This window comes from Cololabis saira, chromosome 11 (genome assembly GCF_033807715.1).
Source record: "Cololabis saira isolate AMF1-May2022 chromosome 11, fColSai1.1, whole genome shotgun sequence".
Classification (NCBI taxonomy): domain Eukaryota; kingdom Metazoa; phylum Chordata; class Actinopteri; order Beloniformes; family Belonidae; genus Cololabis; species Cololabis saira.
In genome coordinates, this window is record NC_084597.1 from 3,224,417 (window position 1) to 3,242,411 (window position 17,995).

Sequence of the window (17,995 nt, forward strand, 5' to 3'; positions counted from 1 at the left end):
TTCAATTATAAATCCCAGTATTCACAAGGCACCATGGGAAGGAGAAGTGGTACCACTCTCTGTTTTATCCTCCCTTGTTGCCAACGTCCACCTAAGCATGGTCGTTTGTGGTGAGGTCAGGCTGAATCATGTATCTGCCCTTACTGGAAACGGCTTGAAACCCACGTTGAACCCGAAAATGATTAATTCGGTATGAAGAGTCGCACTGCCGACCCTTGAAATCCGAGCGTTCGATGTGATACCCAACTCTGCAACAGACATGTCGTAACGCCGTCGCCGTAACGTGCACCCAGGTGTGTTTTACATCAAAATGTGCGTCTCCATCCTGTGACGATGGGCATTACTTTTCTCAGTCAAAAGCGTTACCGTGGCGACGCTAGACGTCAAAAAGCGCGCCCACCTGGTTGGTCCATATTTGATAGTTCCTACTTTCTGCCATAACTTTTGAACGGTTTGATATAAAGAGTCGTGGCTGGTGTCATCGAACTCGGTTTTGAGTCCTTGAACAAAATTGGTGAAAATTGCACACGCGAGGGCACGTTCATCACTGCTTGCAGCTTTAATTATTATTATTATTATTATTATTATTATTATTATTATTATTATTATTATTATTATTATGTGTAACCTCATGATACTTAATTTGTTCTTTTTGTATATTCTATTATGTTAAAAGGTGGGCAAGATAAGCTTTATGCTTCAAGCCCAGGGGCCTCATCTATAAAGCTTGCTTGCGCAGAAAAAGCGCCTGAAAGTTGCGGAAGCCGCCATCTACGCAAAGCCTCGGATCTAAAAAGAAAAAACTAAACGAAAAATCTGCGGATTCCTACGGACACCTTCACCCTCCCATACGAATTTACTTAAGACACGGGGAACTGGCGACGCAGGCTGTGAGGTGGTGAAATGAAGCCAGATTCATGTCATACTCTTAATAATGTCATCACATATCACAACATATATCAGACTTATAATAAAATAGCGCTGATCGTGTCCCTCTGTGTGTGAAGCTCATGTCAGTCAGGACCACAGTGGAGCAGACGGGGGGGGCGGCCGCCCCGAGCCCACTACTCCACGCCAAAGAGGAAAAAAGAAAGTGTTCTGATTAAAATAAGGAAAGTTGGACTATATAACAATTGCGTTCATAAGGATAAAGTTTGTCGCCGCGTACCCTACGCTGTAGGCTCTGTGTTGGTGTGACGCGGAACCATAAATCAGCCTAGAGCAGCTCTGAGGGGAGGAGGGGGAGCGGGGCTCCCGTCCCGTCTTCGCATCGAGAGTCTTGATGATTTGCAATCACAGAGTGAGCCTACCGTTAGTTTTTAAACTGTACAAAGTGGGAGGGACAAAAACATGATTTTGAAAAGACGGGGGGACATGTCCCCCCCTGTAGCGCCGGGGAACTCACGTCGTTTACCGCAGCAACGGCGTTCTGCTACTCCCTCGCTTTATTTTATCCACTATTTATATACTTTTTCTACTTTTACTGTGACCACCAGATAATGTCGTTTTACTGTCCTCCAGCCTCAACATCTCGATCTCAGATCTCAGTGAAATTCAGTGGCACGGTGGCTCAATACTTCTCATTCATCCTGAAGCCAAACAGGCTGCAGAAGCCACTGCGGCATGCTCAGCAGGCTCATTCATATGCAAAAACATACCATTTTTGGTATGAAGTGGGCGTGTAGAGGGCGGGATATGAGGCGGATTCAGCTGAGCAGCCTTCCAGCTGGACTGTGATTTATAAAGCGAACATTGCTTGCAAGTGTGCGTGCACGCGGTTTTATAGATCCGGATATTTTTTTGCGCCCGGCATTTTCGGCTTTTGAGTGTACGTGCACTTTTAGTATGAATCCTACGCACTCCATTTTAAATGAGGCCCCAGACCTTTTCGGTCAAAATAATCACAATGTTGACCAGAGAAAAACCTGTGTTATCTTGTTTGTTGATTTTTATGTTTGTGATTGACCGAAATAAATATTAACTAACTAACTAACTAAGAGTGACTTTTGGTCGTCTCCAGGAGGATTGTGCACACCGTGTTTCGGGTGTTTCAGGCAGGAAGAGCGTCGCTCTACCAGCCTGACGACGATCTCAGGCTCATATTCTGTACATTTTCCCTCCCCGGCCGTGTTATTATCGTTTACTCCTGGAGTTGCGAGACCTGATTTTCGTGCTGGATTCTGCCGCTGCCAAGCCATTATCATGTAAAGTTTGCTTTGCAGACTGATTATGTGGTTCTGAAGCCTGCTCTGCTAATAAACCTGCCAGTTAAATTTCCCTTTGAGTCTGTGTTGATCGGCGCATTGGAGTTGCTTTTTTGGAAAATTACAACAGTAGGGTAAAGAAAGTAGTTGGGTACGGTAAATGATGTCGAAGGCACTGTTTGGATTAGATCATTAGATCCTGCTCTAGTAGCACTTGACATTGGTGACTACAGTTCTTTGGCTCGGGACTTGCAAAGGAAAGCCACAAACATTTTTTTTTCTCAAGACCATGTGTGAATTCTCCATCATTCAACTTAACATCTTACTATTTTTTTTTGCTTCTTTTTTCTTTGACTTGCTGTGGCTGGAAACCAATATCACAAAGTCATTCCAGGGAGTGAGGGATGTTTAAAAGACAGGAAATTGTAATGCTGTCATTTTTCTGATGCCTTCAGTCCCCCAATTTCCCAGTAATTTCATACAGGAAGATTAACTAATTCGAAGCCAGTGGGAAAACACTCCTCTGATTCAATTTAATTGTAGAAGTCAGAAGGACCACTTATGTTTCCCCCCGCCGCATAAGTGATGACCTCATTATTATTTGCACAGAAGTACCAAAGCACCGTTGCAATTTTCCTAGCCCCTATTCATGATATTGCCATTTAATCTTCTGTTTTCCTTCTATCGATTCATTTTCCTCACTAAACCTTTTTATATATGCGGATCCAGCTGTTTTACTTTCGTCTGCTTGTTCCTGCACAGAGGTGTCAAGTAACAAAGTACAAATACTTCGTTACCTTGCTTAAGTAGAAATTTTGGTTATCTATACTTCACTGGAGTAATTATTTTTCAGACGACTTTTTACTTTTACTCCTTACATTTTCATGCAATTATCTGTACTTTTTACTCCTTACATTTTAAAAACAGCCTCGTTACTCTATTTCATTTCAGCCTTTTAAGAATAAAAGAAGGAAGGAAGGAAGAATGAAAAGAAGGAAAGAAGGAAGGAAGGGAGAAAAGAAGGAAAGAAAGAAGGAAGGAAGGGAGAAAAGAAGGATGGAAGGAAGGAAGAATGAAAGGAAGGAAAGGAGAAAAGAAGGATGGAAGGAAGGAAGAATGAAAGAAAGAAGGGAGGGAGGAAGGGAGAAAAGAGGAAGGGAAGAAGGAAGGAGAGAGCAGGATGAAGGAAGGAAGGAAGGAAGGAAGGAAGGAAGGAAGGAAGGAAGGAAGGAAGGAAGGAAGGAAGGAAGGAAGGAAGGAAGGAAGGAAGGAAGGAAGGAAGGAAGGAAGGAAGGAAGGAAGGAAGAATGAAAAGAAAACATTACTTTTACTTTTATACTTTAAGTAGTTTTGAAACCAGTACTTTGATACTTTTACTTGAGTAAAAAACTGGAGTTGATACTTCAACTTCTACAGGAGTATTTTTAAACTCTAGTATCTATACTTCTACCTGAGGAATGAATGGGAATACTGAAGACACCTCTGCAAATAGGAAAACAGCGTAAACCATTATCTACTTCCGCCTTCTCTGGGTCCGTTCCTGCATGTTTGCTCCGTTTACAGATATCCTCAGACAGCCTTTACCTAACTCAGTTCGGGGAGGGGAGCGTGTTTTTGTGTAGCTTGCAGTTGCAACAACACGAGCCAGGACATATTCTAGATTTCAAGCCAAATATTCACTGTTGGTATAAATAAAGCCAGCATAAAATATCTCATTTCAGGCATTAATTGAGCTGTTGGAAAATTCATATAACCCTGACTTGATGTCCATGAGTTTTTAACATCTGCATGGTCATGTGATGGGGACTTAACTGTAGAGCGAAAAATCAAGAGAAATACAGAAGTGAAAATGAGCAGACGGGGGGAAGGGGAGGATGCGGCGGCGGCGGCAGCAGGGGGTTGTCAATCGTAATCAAAAATGCTAACTGAGAGCTCATCAAAGCTTATGGATTTCCTGAACATCACTCAAAGACTTCCTTGGTTTAATTGCTGACTTTGGCCTGGGGTTTTTGCGGGGCAGGAGCGAGTTGGCGCGAGCGCTCGCTCCTGGTGGTGCGTTGCCTTCGCTTCGGGGATTATATGGCTGTACTGGGAATAGTGGTTTTTAGTCCGTGTGCTTTTGTTTTGGTTTGAAGGCCTCGCTTGGCAGGCGCCGTGTTGTCTTATGCCTACTCTCGATGATATGGTGGGGGTGTGCGTTTGCCAGCTTGTGTACTTTGTGCCAGCGTGCGTGTGTGTGTGTGTGTGTGTGTGTGTGTGTGTGTGTGTGTGTGTGTGTGTGTGTGTGTGTGTGTGTGTGTGTGTGTGTGTGTGTGTGTGTGTGTGTGCCAGCTGCCAGCGTGTGTGTGTGTGTGTATAATGATTGGCCTACGTATGCCGTATGTGCAAAAGCCACTCATCACGTGCTCATTTGAGTATTTCTGCTGCCTTGATGGCAACGTAGAGGTTGATGACGTTCCATGGTCCACATGAAATACTGTAGATTAGGGCTGGGGATCGATTCAGGCCCCGTTTACACACACATTTAACAAAAACGGATATTTCCCCCCCCTACGTTTTGAAAAATTCCATAGTTTACACGAGATCGTTTTCAAAATCTCTTCGTTTACACCAGGGGTGTCGGACTCCTGTCCTCGAGGGGCCGGTGTCCCTGCAGGTTTTAGATGTTTCCCTGCTTCATTGCACCATGATACAAGTGACTGTGTCATTAACAGAACTATCCAGACTTTGATGACAAGCTGGTGACGATGATTAATTAGAATCAGGTGTGTTAAAGCAGTGAAACATCTAAAACATGCAGGACACCGGCCCTTCTGGGATTCAGTTTGACACCTGTGGTTTACATGAACCCGCATAGCTGTTAAGGTGCTATGAGCAGCCAAACCTGCAGGGGGCAGTGTAACGAGAAGATAAAGTCATGCTAGCCAATCAGAGTCCTGGAAAAAAACGTCAACAAATGTCACGTGTGAAGCCTGAATAATATGGTTCTGCGTTAAATCGACGGCGTAGCCTACAGTACGTACGGTGAGCGTCGCCGCGTAACCTACGCCGTAGCTCTGTGTTGGTGTAACGCGGAACCATAAATCAGCCTGGACTGCATTTACTTCCAAGATGAACGAGAGTCTTTAGTTTGGAGTGACAGAGAAGTGGAGTTACTTTTAAGTGTGACTTTAGAATATAAAACAGGTAAAATACAAGAAAATATTGACGGTTACAAACTAATTGTAAACACAGGTCGCACTCATGACACTGGTGACGTTTCTGTCTCATAATGTGACGTTCTGAAGACTAAATGTCCGTTTTCCTCCGTTTAGACGCAAACGTGAAAACTGAGTTTTTGAAAATCTCCACTTTGGCCAGAGTTTTCAGAAATGATCGTTTTTGGAGACTTTGAGCTTCGTTTTTGTGTAAACGAACGGCCAAAACGCATGAAAACACCACCGTTTTTGCTCTGTGTAAACGGGGCATAAATGTCAAGAATTGATTCGATTCCGGATCTTAAGATTCCAAATCGATTATCAAGATTTGATTGGATCCGATTTGATTCCGATATTGATTTGGGTTATTGTTATTAAAACAGTTTTTTGAGCTGTTGCATGAACTATATGACTGTAGTTCTGCAACATATTAATACTAGTATTATATTGAGATTAAACAGCAAGTATTGCAGCTAATGATGCTGTAAGGACCAATCAGCTCCCAGAATGCTGATAGAACTGCTTTAGGAAACATCATTGTACGTTTTGACCGTATAGAACTGTAATTCTCGTCAGTTGTGTGAAATAAGACCTGGAAACAGGCATTGTGGCATAGAATTGTCAAATTGGTTTAATTCACCGTACGAATTGTTACAGATTACTTTTGTAATCCTGTATTTGACCCGGTCTTTGTACGTTTTGACCATATAGAAACGTAATTCTTGCCATTGTAAGAATGTGATGAACCTGCTGGATCTACTGCCCTGACTTTTTAACAACTGGTGCTTTTTATCATTTAACCTCTTTTCTTACCGTTTTATTTCATTTTATTTGTTATTTACTGTTTAATTGTGTCTTGCTGCTTTTAATGAATGTAAAGCACTTTGAATTACCTTGTGTTGAATTGTGCTATACAAATAAACTTGCCTTGCCTAAAAGGATGAAAGAGCCGTGCTGATAGCCAAATAAACCTGAACTTTGGTCCGATCTGTGCAGGGATGTGGAGCCACACGTCACCTACACCTACCAGATCCAGACCATCTCCGGCCACAGCGACAGCGAACCCTCCCCGTCGCTGGTGCACGAGCTCGGGGCTCCGTACTGCGGCGACGGACGTATCCAGAGGTAACGCATCCTTCACATCTAGGAGATTTATTTATCCTTTATTTATCCAGGGAAGTCCCATTGAGATACAATATCTCTTCTGCCAGGGAGTCCTGGTCAAGATGGCAGCAGAAAGATAAATCGGTTTTATTTTTTCCCACATTCCGTTAAAATTTTTTCCATTTTCGGTGTATTTCAGTTTTTAATTTTTGAGAATTTGGTTTTTAGCATTTTATGCAAATGTGGCCCCAAAACAGTATATAAGGTAATGAAATATAGACAATGTATGCAATGATAACTGAAAACGTTAATGTTTTCATACTTTTAAAGATATTTAAAGGCAAAAACAAGACACTAGTTATTTTCCTGTCTGACAAAACATTCCTTTTTTGGGGCATAAACAAAAAAATACCTAAAGTTGTAATGCAATGATGAAAAAGAGATAAAAATTGATCTTTAGACATATGAATCGATTTTTAGGAATTAATATGAGAATCGATTTAGAATCGGAAAATTTATTTTTTCAACACATGAAAGCACTTCCAGCGGTCTGGACTGATGCAGATCAGGTTCCTGGCGTGTGTTTACAGGAGTTTTCTGTGTTTTTTCTCCTCTGATTCCAGTTCCCGGGGAGAGGAATGTGACGACATGAACTCCATGAATGGGGACGGCTGTTCCAGCCAGTGCAGGAAGGAGCCGTTCTTCAACTGTGTCGGTGAGTTCGGACGAAGCAACGCTGAAATATTAAGGTCGGCTGTTGCCGGTGGATCTTTAGATTGTCCTGGGGGTTCATGCTCAGAGCAGTGACTTATCTTTTATATATCATCCATCCATCCATCCATCCATCCATCCATCCATCCATCCATCCATCCATCCATCCATCCATCCATCCATCCATCCATCCATCCATCCATCCATCCATCCATCCATCCATCCATCCATCCATCCATCCATCCATACAGTATGTGTGTGTGTATATATATATATATATATATATATATATATATATATATATTTATAGAGAATTCAAATAAAATAGAAAAGTAAAATGAAATCTACCAGCAGCTTGAATTTCCCTTTCTCTTTGTTAACTGTCTCAACACATTTCTATGATAAATTTATATAAACACATCTTAACAATCGAACAGTTTTACAGTTTCTATTTCTTCTACTCTTATAATATAATCTTATAATAAATTCTGTCGTCCGGTGAGAGAACTGTCAAAAATCTAGAAGCCCTCAGTAGTTTATTGATTATAGGTCTGGGTCCGTGTAGGACGGCGCCTGGATCCGGACCCGGCCCCGGGTCACCGGGGTCTGCCGGAGTCCAGCTCGTTACAGGTGGAAGTCTGGGCAGATTTATCAACCTTTGTTTTAAAATTTTTCTAGGGAGATTAAATTTACATCCGGACCTTTATTGATCTGGAGCAGCGCGACTGGCAACGACTCTGCAGCTGTAATGTAATACAATAGAACAACGAAGAGAAAACTGCCTTCATTTATATGTGAGAGGCTTAAATAGTTGTTATAAATGTGATGGCTCCAGAGATAGACCTTTCCGGTTTACTTTACATGTTTCTGTCCTTCCTTTCGTTACCTTTACCACCTCCCTGGGTTGTTGTGAGACAACTAAGAAAGGAGAAGGCACAGTCTAATCAGACCTGACTATTTATTTGCATTCTTCATAGCCAGAGCTGCTGCCGGCTTTTATTTACACATCATAATAGCCAATGTTTATCAGATTTTTGTCTCTGATTATTTGAGTCTGATGGCCTTCCTTGAGCCTGAATGTGGAGAGGAATGAGAGTGGCAAAAGCCAGAATATCGTGAACTTTATCTGACATCATTCCCGGTGAGTCTGCAGTGCAGATCAATGATATTGGAGTAGCATTTCTGTAAAGTTTTCCTGTCAAACCATCTTGAGTTGAGTAAAAATGGTTCTCAAGATGCAACTGACAGAAAGTGCTTCCATTTTTTGTAGCACAACTGGCCGAAACTCCCAAAGATAATTACTGCTTCTTCTTGTCTTCCTTCAGTCGCATATAGAACGTTTTTTTCCTGCAATAACTCACATCCTGTGATGTTTGTGTCCTATTTATTCTTTAAGTGTGTAGTAAAAATGCTTTCAGACCTACTAATAGTGAGGTTCTTTCAGGTTCTGGTGGGGCTGTGCGCTTAATCGATTTTAAATCTAAATCGGATTTATTAATCACAATCGATGTTAAAAAAAGGAAAATCAGAAAATCGATTTTCCTTTTTTGCAGCTGGCTGCATTACAGACAGAGCTCGTCTAGTCATCTTTGTTTGGTCAAGAAAATTGTAAATGTTGTCACTTTACTAAACTCAAGGAGGATTTTCAATCGCACTTCATTCCCAATAGGGAAATTTGTTTTCCCTATTTGTTTTTGCTATTTTTCTTTAAAAATAAAGATAGAATATTTGAAATAATGTATTCCATTGTCTTTTGTAGTTTTACCAAAAAAATCAAAATCAAAAATCGGGTTTCAGAGAAAAAAATCAGGATTTTATTTTTGTCCAAAATCGCCCAGTCCTAGGTTCTGGTGAAAGTACTTCTACACTGCTAAATTTCTGGAAGTTGGTTAATTAAAGCAGCACAAATGACTGTAATGCTGAAAAATCTTATCTGAAGGGATTTTTCTGACTCGCTGGAAGTATTTTCTAGCCGTCCCTGCTATTTCTAAACAAACAAAAACCAACCAAAGAAACTTCGACTTCTGTCCTGGTTGTCTCTTGGAAGGACTGCGAGACCAGTGGTCCTGGTACCCCGTCCTGTGGGACTCTGCCAGCTTCCTGAGACCAGTGGTCCTGGTACCCAGGGATGGGCGGTATGGACTAAAAAATGTATCACGATAATTTCTGGCAATTAGCCCGATAACGATAAAAATGAGGATAAAAGAAATACCAATTCAACTCCACCTTTGTAACTATAAATCTATTTCGCTCTCAGATCCGCCATGTTTGTTACACAAAAACCTCATCAACGGGAATTTATCCTGTTTTCTCTTTCTTTTCTTTTCTTTTCTTTTTTCTTTCTTTTCTTTCTTTCTTTCTTTCTTTCTTTCTTTCTTTCTTTCTTTCTTTCTTTCTTTCTTTCTTTCTTTCTTTCTTTCTTTCTTTCTTTCTTTCTTTCTTTCTTTCTTTCTTTCTTTCTTTCTTCCCTTCCTCTTTTCTCCCTTCCTTCCTCCTTTCATTGTTTTCTCCCTCCCTTCCTTCCTTCCTTCCTTCCTTCCTTCCTTCCTTCCTTCCTTCCTTCCTTCCTTCCTTCCTTCCTTCCTTCCTTCCTTCCTTCCTTCCTTCCTTCCTTCCTTCCTTCCTTCCTTCCTTCCTTTCCTTCCTTCCTTCCTTCCTTCCTTCCTTCCTTCCTTCCTTCCTTCCTTCCTTCCTTCCTTCCTTCCTTCCTTCCTTCCTTCCTTCCTTCCTTCCTTCCTTCCCTCCCTTCCTTCTTTCCTCCTTCCTTCCTTCCTTCCTTCTTTCTTTCCTTCTTTTCATCCTTCCTTCCTTCCTTCCTTCCTTCCTTCCTTCCTTTCCTTCCTTCCTTCCTTCCCTCCCTTCCTTCCTTCTTTCCTCCTTCCTTCCTTCCTTCCTTCTTTCTTTCCTTCTTTTCATCCTTCCTTCCTTCCTTCCTTCCTTCCTTCCTTCCTTCCTTCCTTCCTTCCTTCCTTCCTTCCTTCCTTCCTTCCTTCCTTCCTTCCTTCCATCCTTCCATAAATCAGTTTTACACAAAAACGTCATCAACGGGAATTTATCGTTTTTACCGCGAGATACAAATTCTTATCTTGAGGAATTATCGCGGTTTATCGTGAACGGTAAAATATCACCCATTCCTACTGGTACCCCGTCCTGTGGGACTCTGTCAGTTTCCTGAGACCCCATGGTCTGTATGAAAGTTATGACTGAAAAGTCGATGAGAAAGAGACCAAACAAGAGTGAAAAGTACCTTAAGCTCCAGGACAGTAAGAAGCTCCACTGAAAAAAGAAAATGACAATAGTTCCTGTGCGATGCTTTAAACCCGTGAACATCTCTCTCACCTTTCTCTCTAACTGAAATAGTTTTGTGTCAGACGACTATAAAAATAAAAACTGGCAACGTTGAAATCGGCGGGGGAAAAAACCTCACATCGACAACGATTTGCATCGTGTCCAGAATATATAAATACGATCACATGTTAAATCCTTCTCACGCACAAAATTACCTTGTTTTTCATCTGTTGTTACAGGGGGAATTTGTGTGAAATGTTAGAAATGTGAGTGATGTATCGTGAAATAATAAAAACTGAATTGTGCTTGGAAACAGAGGTTCCGTTGCCCCCCTTGTGGTGTTTTGTATTAAACAAGTATAATAAAGAACCGCCTGTGTGCATGAGCAGGCTTTGGCTCTGCGGGCACATCCCCCGAGTGCACTCAAGCTAAGTCGTGCATTTCTCAAAGTAATAAAATACCAGAAGATGCAATAATTAATTCTAGCACTTTAAGGATAAATGTGGAGCTCATTTCTCCCTGTTTTCTCGCGGTTGACTGTAATCTCATTTGACGTTGTTGAGTGAATGGTTTATCCCGCTGTAACTTACTTGTGTCATTTTATGAACAGATGAATGGTTTCCTGTCCCTTCTCCCTGCAGACTGACAATCACTTTGCACCCCCTTCCTCCATCTCCACATGTGAGCTTCTGTGTAGTGGCTCGGCCACTTAATCCCTGTCACTTTACTGAATGGCTGCACTGGCCGCGCCGGTTTTCTTTTCTTTTTTTATTTATTTGTCTCTATTTTTTAATTTTTTTTCTATTTTTTAAATTAGTTTTGTCTTTGTTTTTATTTATTTATTTGTTTTTTTCCCGACCGCAACGTTTTTCTTTTTTTTATTTATTTTTTTTTATTCTATTTTTTTCCTTTTTTAATTTCTTTTGTTTTTGCTTTTATTTTTTTTATTTTTTTTTTGTTTTTTTCCAGCTGCACCATTTTTCTTTTTTTAATTTATTTATTTTTATTCTATTTTTTCCTTTTTTTAATTTCTTTTGTTTTTGCTTTTATTTTTTTCTATTTGTTTTTTGTTTTTTTCCCGACCGCACCGTTTTTCTTTTTCTTTTATTTATTTATTTTTATTCTATTTTTTTTTTTCCTTTTTTAATTTCTTTTGTTTTTGCTTTTATTTATTTTTATTAGTTTTTTGGTTTTTTTTCCAGCTGCACCATTTTTTTTTAAATTTATTTATTTCTATTTTTTTTCTATTTTTTTCTATTTTTTAAATTTGTTTTGTCTTTGTTTTTATTTTTTTATTTGTTCTTTTCCCGGCCGCACCATTTTTCTTTTTCTTTATTTATTTCTTTTTATTCAATTTTTTTCCTTTTTTTAATTTCTTTTGTTTTTGCTTATATTCTTTTTATTTTTATTTTTTTTCCAGCTGCACCATTTTTCTTTTTTTTTCTTTTTTTTTCTATTTTTAATTTCTTTCTATTTTTTTTTTTTTTTTTTAATTAAAACATTTTTTTTGTTTTTCTTTTCCTGCCGTGCCGTTTTTCCACCGACTGACTGCAGCGCTCGGGGATGCGTGCAAGCGTTTGTGTGTGTTTGTATGGCAAGCTGTTTTAATATTTAACAGCTAGATTGGATATGTGTTGCAGATATCCGCAATTCAATTATTCCTAGTCAAAAGGAGCATTATAGATATCTACAATTACATTCTTCCTGTCCACAATTGTCATTTCAGATATCTACAACGTCATTCTGACATTCATGTGTGTGGGGTTTCTAATTACAGACATCTACAATTCAGTTGCAGATATCTGCAGTGTGAATTATGGATATCTGCAACTGAATTACGACTAGCTGTAATTCCAGTTTCAAATATCTACAGTTTAATTCTGACTAGTCATAATTCCAGTTCAAGATATCGTTAATTCCCCTCAATTCAAGATATCTACATCGTCCTTTTTAGATATCTTAAATTAACTTTTGACTAGTCAGAACCAAGTTGTAGATAACTTGAACTGGAATTACAGATAGTCATAATTTAATTGCAGATATCTGTAATCAAGTTATTACGACGGAGTATTAGGGCCAAGCTAAGACAAAAAAGGAAATTACGACTGCATTACGACTTTATTCTCGTAACATTAGGTTTTGACTTTATTCTCGTAATATTACGACTTTATTCTCGCAATATTACGACTTTATTCTCGTAATATTACGACTTTATTCTCGTAACATTAGGTTTTGACTTTATTCTCGTAATATTACGACTTTATTCTCGCAATATTACGACTTTATTCTCGTAATATTACGACTTTATTCTCGCAATATTACGACTTTATTCTCGTAATATTACGACTTTATTCTCGTAACATTAGGTTTTGACTTTATTCTCGTAATATTACGACTTTATTCTCGCAATATTACGACTTTATTCTCGCAATATTACGACTTTATTCTCGTAATATTACGACTTTATTCTCGTAACATTAGGTTTTGACTTTATTCTCGTAATATTACGACTTTATTCTCGTAATATTACAACTTTATTCTCGCAACATTAGGTTTTGACTTTATTCTCGTAATTTTATGACTTTATTCTCGTAATTTCCAATTTTTTTTTTTTTTGTCGTAAGTTATAGATATCTTGAAATGAATTTTAATTAGAGACATCTCAAATTGGAGATATCTTTAACTTCCATTCTGCCTAGTGAAAAAAGGAAATTACAGATATCTTGAATTAGAGTTTTGACTATAGTCAAAATGTAATTACGACTATATTCAAAATGCAGTTGTAGATATCTTCAATGTTAATTCTGGAGAGTCAAACTTAGCCATTAAATGTTAAAACGGCTTGCCATATGTTTGTGTCCGACGGCGTCAGACACAGCTGAGGTTTGAGCCGGGAAACCCGATACTATAATGACGGGACCTGATGTCCATCTGCCCGACGATCGCTGCTCCGGACGGGACTCTGGACGGAGAGACCAGGTCCGACATAGGAATGGGTGATATTTTACACGGTATACCGTCAAAAAAAATCCCCACGGTAAGAATTTATCATCTCACGGTAAAAATGATAAATTCCCGTTGATGACAGAAAGAAAGAAAGAAAGAAAGAAAGAAAGAAAGAAAGAAAGAAATAAATGAGAAAGAAAGAAAGAAAGAAAGAAAGAAAGAAAGAAAGAAAGAAAGAAAGAAAGAAAGAAAGAAAGAGAAATGAGAAAGAAAGAAAGAAAGAAAGAAAGAAAGAAAGAAAGAAGGATAAATTCCCGTTGATGAGGTTTTTGTGTAACAAACACGGATTTGAGAGTATGATAGATTTATAGTTACAAAGATGGAGTTGAATTGGTATTTTTTCTATCGTCATTTTTATCGTTATCGGGATAAATGCCAGAAATTATTGTGATAATTTTTTTTAGTCCATACGGCCCATCCCTAGTCCGAGATGCTGCGATCTGGACCAGCCTTTTCCCCGGATCATGAAATCCTCCAAGTCTCATTGAAATTCTCCAGTTTCCTTAACGGGGCTCTCTGCCACGACTAACACAGGTGGAGATAAAGCATTAGCTAAACGCTGGTAGGTTTTCTTAAGCCGCCGGCGTGTAATCCATCGGTCACGTGATCCGTCGCAGGCTCAGATTGTCATCTTTCCAAACGCCGACGACTTTTCTTTTACATATTAAGAAAAGCTCCGGACGGGTCTTGAATAAACAAGACAAAACAGAAATCCTCACTTGTCAGTTTTTATACATTTCTGCCCCCCTCCTCTTTCTCCTCCCTCCTCTTTCTCCTCCCTCCTCTTTTCTCCCTTCCTTCCTTCCTTCCTTCCTTCCTTCCTTCCTTCCTTCCTTCCTTCCTTCCTTCCTTCCTTCCTTCCTTCCTTCCTTCCTTCCTTCCTTCCTTCCTTCATTCCTTCCAACCTTCGTTCCTTCCTTCCTTCCTTCCTTCCTTCCTTCCTTCCTTCCTTCCTTCTTTTCCTTCCTTCCTTCCTTCCTTCCTTCCTTCCTTCCTTCTCCTTCCTTCCTTCCTTCCTTCCTTCCTTCTCCCTTCCTTCCTTCCTACCTTCCTTCCTTCCTTCCTTCTTTACTTCCTTCCTTCCTTCCATCCTTCGTTCCTTCCTTCCTTCCTTTGTTCCTTCTCCCTTCCTTCCTCCCTTCCTTCCTTCTTTACTTCCTTCCTTCTCCCTTCCTTCCTTCCTTCTCCCTTCCTTCTCCCTTCCTTCCTTCCTTCCTTCTCCCTTCCTTCCTTCCATCCTTCGTTCCTTCCTTCCTTCCTTCCTTCCTTCCTTCCTTCCTTCCTTCCTTCCTTCCTTCCTTGTCCCTTCCTTCCTTCTCCCTTCCTTCCTTTTTTCCTTCCTTCCTTCCTTCCTTTCTTCCTTCTCCCTTCCTTCTTTCCTCCCTTCTTCTCTTCCTCCCTTCTTTTTATTCTTCCTTCCTTCCTTCCTTCCTTCCTTCCTTCCTTCCTTGCTTCTTTCCTTCATTCCTTCCAACCTTCGTTCCTTCCTTCCATCCCTCCTTCTTTCTTTCTTTCTTTCTTTCTTTTCTTTCTTTCTTTCTTTCTTTCTTTCTTTCTTTCCTTCCTTCCTTCCTTCCTTCCTTCCTTCCTTCCTTCATTCCTTCATTCCTTCATTCCTTCCAACCTTCGTTCCTTCCAACCTTCGTTCCTTCCTTCCTTCCTTCCTTCTTTCCTTCCTTCCTTCCTTCCTTCCTTCCTTCCTTCCTTCTCCTTCCTTCCTTCCTTCCTTCCTTCTCCCTTCCTTCCTTCCTACCTTCCTTCCTTCCTTCCTTCTTTACTTCCTTCCTTCCTTCCTTCCATCCTTCGTTCCTTCCTTCCTTCCTTTGTTCCTTCTCCCTTCCTTCCTCCCTTCCTTCCTTCTTTACTTCCTTCCTTCTCCCTTCCTTCCTTCCTTCTCCCTTCCTTCTCCCTTCCTTCCTTCCTTCCTTCTCCCTTCCTTCCTTCCATCCTTCGTTCCTTCCTTCCTTCCTTCCTTCCTTCCTTCCTTCCTTCCTTCCTTCCTTCCTTCCTTGTCCCTTCCTTCCTTCTCCCTTCCTTTTTTTCCTTCCTTCCTTCCTTCCTTTCTTCCTTCTCCCTTCCTTCTTTCCTCCCTTCTTCTCTTCCTCCCTTCTTTTTATTCTTCCTTCCTTCCTACCTTCCTTCTCCCTTCCTTCCCTTTTTCCTTCCTTCTTTACTTCCTTCCTTCCTTCCTTCCTTCCTTCTCCCGTCCTTCCTCCCTTCCTTCATTTTTTCCTTCCTTCCTTCCATCCTTCCTTCCTTCTTTCCTTCCTTCTTTCCTCCCTTCTTTTCATTCTTCCTTCCTTCCTTTTTTCCTTCCTTCTCCCTTCCTTCCTTCCTTCTCCCTTCCTTCCTTTTTTCCTTCCTTCCTTCCTTCCTTCCTTCCTTCCTTCCTTCCTTCCTTCCTTCCTTCCTTCCTTCCTTCCTTCCTTCCTTCCTTCCTTCCTTCCTTCCTTCCTTCCTTCCTTCCTTCCTTCTTTTCTCCCCTCGTACATTCTTTCCTTGTTTTCTCCCTTCCTTCCTTCTGTCTTTTTTTCCTTCCTTCCTTTTTTCCTTCCTTCATTCCTTCTCCCTTCCTTCCTTTTTTCCTTCCTTCATTCCTTCTCCCTTTCTTCCTTCCTTCCTTTTCCCTTCCTTCCTCCCTTCCTTCCTTTTTTCCTTCCTTCCTTCCTTCCTTCCTTCCTTCCTTCCTTCCTTCCTTCCTTCCTTCTTTCTTTCCTTCCTTCTTTCCTCCCTTCTTCTTTTCCTTCCTTCCTTCCTTCCTTCCTTCCTTCCTTCCTTCCTTCCTTCCTTCCTTCCTTCCTTCCTTCCTTCCTTCCTTTCCAGAAAGTGCTTCCATGTCTTCCTATCACAACTTCTCCTTCTCCTCCTGGTAGTAACACCTTTCCCCCGGTGTCTGTTTGAAGCGCGGCGGCGGCGGCGTTGGCGGCGTGGGGCTGTTGTGTTTGCCCCCCTCGGCAGCCCCTCGGCAGCCCCTTTGCCTCGCCGCTGCCAGAGCACAGAACCGACTTGAGCTTTTGGCAGTGCCGACGATGGCTGGAATTTTTCGAGGAGGAGGCCTCGGCCAACTTGGCAAGGAATGCCGCCTTTTCCCCCTAACTGGAACCCCAGCGGCTGACGCTGCCTTCGCTGGGAGACCAGTGAGGCCCCAGCAAACCTCCCAGCCCTCTGCTCCTGCAGTACATAAGTGTTTCAGTTCCAGACCTTAACTCCGGATGGGATGTCTGGAAAAAAAAACACACACCACCACCAACCCCCCCCCCTTCGCTGTGTTTATCTGTGTCTGTCATGCTCTCATTTAATCATGATCTTTCCTCCATTCTTTCCATTCTTTTTGATTTCATCTGCATGTCCTTGACATTTGGCAAGGTATGGCAGCCGTTTGTTTTTTAAATACATTTATGGAATTACTCTGTGTCTATTTGTATTGATTATTCTATTACCTAATACATATAGAATAACTACAAATGCAAATCAGAACAACATGATCGATTTCACTAGTTATTTTACACTGCAAAAACTCAAAATCTTAACAAGAATATTTGTCTTATTTATAGTTAAAATGTCTAATTTTTAGTAACAAAAAATCTCATTACATTTAAGACAAGACTCAAAAAAAAAACAATTTTCACCTCTTTCAAGTAGATTTTCACTTAAAATAAGTGCAAAAACTAAAATTCTTACCAGGAATATTTGTCTTATTTCTAGTTAAAATGTCTCATTTTTAATCAAAAAATGAGTCATTACCAGAAAAAATAAGTTATTTGACAATTTTCACCTGTTTCAAGTAAATTTTCACTTGAAATAAGTAGAAAAATATGCCAGTGGAACAAGATTTCTTTGCTTGTAATGAGAAGATAAATCTTGTTCCATTCGCAGATTTTTCTACTTATTTCAAGTGAAAATCTACTTGAAACAGGTGAAAATTGTTCTTTTTTTCCAGTGATGAGTCTTGTTTTAAGTGTATTGAGATTTTTTGACTAAAAATGAGAAATTTTAACTAGAAATAAGACAAATATTCTTGTTAAGATTTTGAGTTTGCAGTGTATACATTCAAAACGTACAAAAACCGGGTCAAATACAGTATTACAAAAGTAATCTGTGTATTTTTTGTACTGAATTATTTCGTTTAGATATGCAATAAAGATTGGATAATTTTCAAAAAGTGACATTTATGAATAACATTTTTAGCCAATGTAATTAAATGATTAATTCCAAAGTCTATTTTTTTTCCCTCCACTTGTAAACCAACTTTAATGATTTCAAATGTAAGAATGGGAATGGTTTGGATCAAATACAGGATTACAAAGTAATTTGTGCCGATTTGTGCGGCGAATCAAACCAATTTGACATTTCTACGTCACAATGCCTGCATTCATGGCTTATCCATAACTTTGTGCGGTTTTCAAAAGTCACAAGTATTTAATTTAAGAGTACGCTTAAATAACAGATAAAATGAAATAAAATGATAGGAAAAGAGGTAAAATA

At 40.0% G+C, this 17,995-nt stretch overlaps 1 protein-coding gene across 1 annotated transcript in view; it reads left to right on the plus strand.

The window, feature by feature from the left end:
• The window catches only part of pappaa (pregnancy-associated plasma protein A, pappalysin 1a), a 272,874-nt gene that overhangs the window by 104,805 nt on the left and 150,074 nt on the right, over positions 1-17,995 (plus strand). Inside the window, exons 8-9 of the mRNA XM_061733629.1 lie at positions 6,398-6,526; positions 7,129-7,220. Coding sequence (XP_061589613.1) covers positions 6,398-6,526; positions 7,129-7,220 — 221 coding nt within the window. The remainder of the gene's footprint in view (positions 1-6,397; positions 6,527-7,128; positions 7,221-17,995) is intronic.